The sequence below is a fragment of the Chionomys nivalis genome, chromosome 8, assembly GCF_950005125.1.
Source record: "Chionomys nivalis chromosome 8, mChiNiv1.1, whole genome shotgun sequence".
Lineage (NCBI taxonomy): Eukaryota > Metazoa > Chordata > Mammalia > Rodentia > Cricetidae > Chionomys > Chionomys nivalis.
Window position 1 is genome coordinate 88,920,025 of NC_080093.1, and position 6,723 is coordinate 88,926,747.

The 6,723-nt window shown below is 40.6% G+C and overlaps 1 protein-coding gene across 1 annotated transcript; it reads left to right on the forward strand.

Moving 5' to 3' along the window:
- Positions 1-412: 412 nt before the first annotated feature.
- Positions 413-1,357, forward strand: LOC130879592 (olfactory receptor 478). Its single transcript, XM_057778272.1, has one exon. It carries the CDS (start codon positions 413-415, stop codon positions 1,355-1,357), a length of 945 nt encoding a protein of 314 aa, XP_057634255.1.
- The last annotated feature ends 5,366 nt before the right edge of the window (positions 1,358-6,723 follow it).

The window sequence follows — 6,723 nt, forward strand, 5'->3', positions numbered from 1 at the left end:
TAAGTCTATGCCTATCATCTAGTAAGCATAGCATAAATATTAGCTGCTTCTCAGGTTCCAGTGTCCCATCCTAGACACACAAGATATTTTTGCTATGCCAAGACAATTTTAAATATTCTCAAAAGCTTCATTTTTTAATCATTTCAGTTAATGCATATCTATGAAAACTCACAGTACTTGAAGCCTGATTCCTGTTGCTTCAGCAAAAACTTTTGAACTATAGAGATTCATTACACACAACATAAACATTGGAACACAATTCTTACTACAAAATAAAATAAAGTTCTAAGTGGTTTTTAATAACTTATTTGTTTATAAAATTTCCATCTATGAAATAATAAATACAGTATATTTATGAATACCTGTGTAATGTCTCCCTCACAGCCTTGATCTGACAGCAATTACACTGTCCATGGCTCTCCTGGAGTACGGGAACAACACTGCAGTGACAGAGTTCATTTTATTGGGCTTAACAAAAGACCCAGTCCTTAGAGTTGTCCTCTTCATCATCATCCTGTGCATCTACCTGGTGACTGTGTCTGGGAACCTCAGCACCATCCTTCTCATCAGGGTCTCTTCCCAGCTCCATCATCCCATGTACTTTTTTCTCAGTCACTTGGCTTTCGCTGACATAGGTTATTCATCTTCTGTCACGCCTAATATGCTTGTCAACTTTATGGTGGAGAAAAATACCATCTCCTACTTTGGATGTGCCATCCAACTTGGTTCTGTTGTCTTCTTTGGATCAACTGAGTGCTTCATTCTGGCTGCCATGGCTTATGATCGCTTCATGGCAATCTGCAACCCACTGCTTTATTCAACCAAAATGTCCACACAAGTCTGTGTCCAGTTGCTCCTAGTTGCTTACATAGGTGGTTTTCTTAACTCCTGGTCTTTTACTGCATGTTTCTATTCATTAGTCTTCTGTGGCCCCAATGGAGTCAATCACTTTTTCTGTGATTTTTCTCCATTAGTAGAACTCTCCTGTTCTGATGTCAGTGTCCCTGCAGTTGTTCCCTCATTCACGGCTGGCTCCATCATTGTGGTGACAGTGTTTGTCATAGCCATCTCCTACATTTACATCCTCATCACTATCCTGAAGATGAGCTCTACTGAAGGCCGCCACAAGGCCTTCTCCACCTGCACCTCCCATCTCACTGCAGTCACTCTGTTCTATGGAACCATCACGTTCATCTATGTGATGCCCAAGTCCAGCTACTCCACAGACCAGAACAAGGTGGTGTCTGTGTTCTACATGGTGGTGATCCCCATGTTGAACCCCCTCATCTACAGCCTTAGGAATAATGAGATTAAGGGTGCTCTGAAGAGACAGCTTGATAGGAAAATATTTTCTTAGAGACACATGTTATTCTGTGGAATGTGTTACTGTGATAATATATACAAGCTCTAAAATTAAATATTTTTCCTTTGAATCTTTAATACACCAACATTCTTCACTGCCTCAAGACTGCTTTGCCTGAGGTAACTCTACCTAAAATGTACTTTTCCCTTCACCTAAGAAATATCAAGTCACAGAAATTAATACAGCTTTCATCTCACTTCTTTTTACATTAGAAATATTTGTAGCCTACTCTTCAAAAAATCTATAACAAAGTAAAATATGATTAACTATCTCTTCTTGTTCTGTAAGTCACCACACATTTATTTTTATTTAATTGCAGTTTTGTCCTCTCTGTCCTGTGTATCCCTTTCTCCACATCTCCTATCCAATTACCAACAGTGTCATCTTTCTATGAGTTTGATTTTTAAAATATTTCACATGCAACTGAGATTCTGAAATGTTTTTCTTTCTGCATAAGTATTATTTTAAATAGCACAAAAAGCTCAAATTCCATCCATATTGCTGCAGATGAAAGGAAACTATTGAGGCTGAACAAAGTTAGTGTATGTATGGGGTGTATTTATGTGTGTGTACTCCAATGATCACTGTCAGTCACTTAAGTTGCTTCTGTATCTTGATGGTCTTGAATGAAATTGTTGTGGTAGATGAGGTATCTTCATGAATGACTGACTTAATTTCATCTAGATGTATACTTATAAATGGGATTGCTACTCCATATCTCTAGGACATATGAAGGTTCTACTTTTGCTTTTTGAAGAGTTCCATACACTTCACATAATGACCATGTCAATTATGTGTATGGCAGCAATGTAAAAGGGCTTTTTTATACCATACAAACTCTCATCACACATGCCCCTTTGTATCTTCTTTGGTGTGTCAAAATTGGTTTCTACTTTTAAACTCATAAGAGAACTACACAACAATAGTTGATCAAATTCCAGCTCCCTTTCCGAAGGATATTTGAACAGGAGGAGGAAGTATGAAAATGTGAACAAGAGCATGTTTTCACTGAGTGCTGCAGTCTGAAGCAGCTCCTGGGAATGATGAATCATTTTCAGGCAGTTGGGCAGGAGAGGAAGATGATAATGAGTCCCAGAAAGCATCATAGTGTTCACCAGTCACCTTCCTTCTAGCAAGTCCACTGCAGGTTTTTTTTAGTTAATTAATTTATTTTATTTTTTTAATTAAAATTTCCGCCTCCTCCCCGTTTCACATTCCCCCCCTCCCACACATTGCCCCTTCCCCCCACTCCCCTCCTCCTCTCCCCACTCCTCTTCCCCTCCCCCAAATCCATTCCCCCTCCCTCTCAATACTAAAGAGCAGTCCAAATTCCCTGCCCTGTGGGAAGTCCAAGGTCCTCCCACTTCTATGCAGGTCCAGGAAGGTGAGCGTCCAAACAGGCTAGGCTCCCACAAAGCCAGTACATGTATTTGGTTTTTTTTTTTTTGTTTGCTTGTTTGTTTGGTTTTTTTTTTTGTTTTTTGTTTTTTTAGCATTAGTATCTTTATTATGGCATAATGCAGTACTTTATACAGTGAGTCATCTGAAGGTACAAACAGTTTATGTACAATACACAGACAGCCTGAACAGAAAAACAGGTATAATTCAAAATCCAGAGTTATCTGAAACTGGAAAATATTTTCTCTGTAGAAAATAGTAAAAATGATAACATTTCCCAATAAAGCCCATTTAAACCAAACAACAGCTAAATTATACATATAAATATTGTTTAGATTCTGGGATACAGACGAAACCTATCTTCATTTGTTCAGAGACCTATGCTTTACTTACAGTGTGTACTATATAGCTTTCCCTTCATTGTTTGATTTATGGCAGATCATTTTTCCATAGGCTAAAACCAGGTTTTAGCCTCTTCCCCTGAAAGGCCAGCATGTTCTGCCATCAGCTTGCTACAGCACAAATTCTTATCCTAATAGTGAAAGGTTTCACTAAAGCATGCCCAGTGGTTGGGCAAAACCAAAACTTATATAAGCCACAGTCATCAACAAAGAAAAAATTCCAAAGAATTTCAAGCACAGAGGACAACAACCATCTGGTCAGAGTGGAAAACTGAATCTGAAGCTGTTGCGGTGATCAGAGCCCTGTGGTGCTAGGCCAGAGGCACCGCTCACACTGACATCAGAGGATGAGCCTGACGATCTTAGCTGATCTAAACAATTGGAGGAAACAAGACAGAGCATGTGATTCTGGTTTTCTTTCTGAGTCTGTCCTACGATTCCCTGTAGAGAATCTCCAAGAAGGCATGAGGATCTACCACTTGGGCTTCTGTGCTAGGTGGGATAGTTCCCCGAGAAAGAACCGCGGAGAACTGGGTCAGTTATTGCTGGGCCGGGTGCTGAGTTCTTCAGTTCCCGCAAAGCAACAACTTCAATGTTACTGCTTGTTACAAACAGTCGCTAGTGTCTGTATGTGTGTGCTGAGGTTTGATGCTGAACAATGCTTTTCAGTGCCTATCAGACTTATTAGCTGATTTGAACAGTTTGTGGTAAGCTCTGGATGTGGAGGGTGGAACGCAGACAAGTATAGATCTCTTCATAGTGTCTCCACATACTCTTGTTTCTCAGCAGAAGGTGACGTGTGTTCTGGTGAATTCTCCATAGTGTATATAGAAGTACATTTTTATAGGAGCCAGTGTCTTTAAAGTTAGGTTCCAAATGTCTGAAGTTTTTTTCATCAGTAATAAGATACATGGTATTTAAGTGCTTGTGCCCTTCTTTTAGAAGATTAATTTGCCAGGAAATAATTAAGGGAAGAGGGCTCAGTTGTTATTGCTGAAGAACTTTTCAGGTCTGGTGATGGTAGCACATGCCTTTAAATCCTAGCACTAGGGAGGCAGAGAGGCAGGCGGATCTCTGAGTTCAAGGCCAGCCTGGTCTAGAGTGAGTTCCAGACAGAGAAACCCTGTCTCAAAAACAAAACAAAACAAAAAATGTATCCAAAAAGCCACAATAAAGGAATCTCTTCATCTTCACAAGTGAGGAAGCAGGAGGAAGCTTGCTTTAAATGGTGACCACTCTGAGTCATGACTCTTCAAGGAACTGTATCTACTGGTGGGCAATCTGAGGCTTTTAGGGGGCAGAGTGGGACAGTTTTCTCAGAGGCCTGGATCTTAAGCCACAGCATAAGATCTGTTTCTGATAGGCTGCTTCACTATTGAAAAGATATCACCAGGGGCTGGAGAGATGGCTTAGAGGTTAAGAGCACTGACTGCTCTTCCAAAGGTCCTGAGTTCAATTCCCAGCAACCACATGGTGGCTCACAACCATCTGTAATGGTGTCTGGTGCCCTCTTCTGGCCTGCAGACATACACGCAGACAGAATATTGTATACATAATAAAGAATTTTTAAAAAAAAAAGAAAGAAAGAAAGAAAGAAAGAAAGAAAGAAAGAAAGAAAGAAAGAAAGAAAGAAAGAAAGAAAGAAAGAAAAGTTATCACCATTTAGAGAATTCCAAAACAAGCCAGTACATGTATTAGGACCGAAACCTAGTGCCATTGTCCTTGGCTTCTCATCAGCCTTCATTGTCCACCATGTTCAGAGAGTCAGGTATCATCCCTTGCTTATTCAGTCCCAGTCCAGCTGGACTTGTTGAGCTCCCAATAGATCAGTTCCACTATCACAGTGGGTGGGTGCACCCATCGTGGTCCTGACTTCCTTGCTCATGTTCTCCCTCCTTCTGCTCCTCATTTGAACCTTAAGAGCTCAGTCCACTGCTCCAAATTGGGTCTCTGTCTCTATCTCGATCCAACGCCAGATGAAGGTTCTAAGGTGATATGCAAGATATTCATCAGTATAGGATAGGGTCATTTCAGGTTCCCTCTCCTCAGTTGCCAAAGGTACTAGCTGGGGACCTCTCCCTGGACACCTGCGAGCCCCTCTAGAGTCAAGTCTCTTGCCAACCCTAAGTTGGCTGCCTTAATTAGGATATATATTTCTCTGCTCCCGTATCCACCCTTCCTATATCCCAACCATCCCATTCCCTCAAGCTCCCCCCATCCTTCCCTTCTCACGTTTCTCACCCCATTTCCCCTTAGCCCCATGCCACCTCACCCGCAAGTTCCCAGTTTTTGCCCGGCAATCTTGTCTACTTCTCCTATCCAGGCGGATGACTATATGTTTTTCTTTGGGTTCAGCTTCTTATTTAGCTTCTCTAGGATCACAAATTATATTCTCAATGTCCTTTATTTATGGCTAGAAACCAATTATGAGTGAGTACATCCCATGTTCCTCTTTTTGGGTCTGGGATACCTCACTCAGGATAGTGTTTTCTATTTCCATCCATTTGCATGCAAAATTCACGATGTAATTGTTTTTTACCGCTAATATGTATATATTCCACACTTTCTTCATCCATTCTTCCATTGAAGGGCATCTAGGTTGTTTCCAGGTTCTGGCTATTACACACAATGCTGCTATGAACATAGTTGGACAAATGCTTTTGTCATATGCTAGGGCATCTCTTGGGTATATTCCCAAGAGTGCTATTGCTGGATCTTGGGGTAGGTTGATCCCAAATTTCCCGAGAAATCGCCACACTGATTTCCAAAGTGGTTGCACAAGTTTGCATTCCCACCAGCAATGGATGAGTGTGCCCCTTCCTCCACAACCTCTCCAGAAAAAGCTATCATTGGTGTTTTTGATTTTAGCCATTCTGACAGGTGTAAGATGGTATCTCAAAGTTGTTTTAATTTGCATTTCCCTTATCACTAAGGAAGTGGAGCATGACTTTAAGTGTCTTTGGGCCATTTGAATTTCTTCTGTTGAGAATTCTCTGTTCAGTTCAGTGCCCCATTTTTTAATTGGGTTAATTAGCATTTTAAAGTCTAGTTTCTCGAGTTCTTTATATATTTTAGAGATCAGACCTTTGTCTGTTGCAGGGTTGGTCAGTGGGTTGCCTTTTTGTCTTAGTGACAGTGTCCTTTGCTTTACAGAAGCTTCTCAGTTTCAGGAGGTCCCATTTATTCAATGTTGTCCTTAATGTCTGTGCTGCTGGGGATATACATAGGAAGTGATCTCCTCTGCCCATATATTGTAGAGTACTTCCCACTTTTTCTTCTATCAGGTTCAGTGTGTACAGACTGATATCAAGGTCTTTAATCCATTTGGACTTAAGTTTTGTACATGGTGATAGATATGGATCTATTTTCATTCTTCTACGGGTTGACAACAAGTTCTGCCAGCACCATTTGTTGAAGATGCTTTCTTTCTTCCATTGTATACTTTTAGTTCCTTTATCGAAAATGAGGTGTTCATAGGTTTGTGGGTTAAAATCCGGGTCTTCTATACGATTCCATTGGTCAACTTCTCTATTTTTATGCCAATACCAAGCTGTTTTCAAT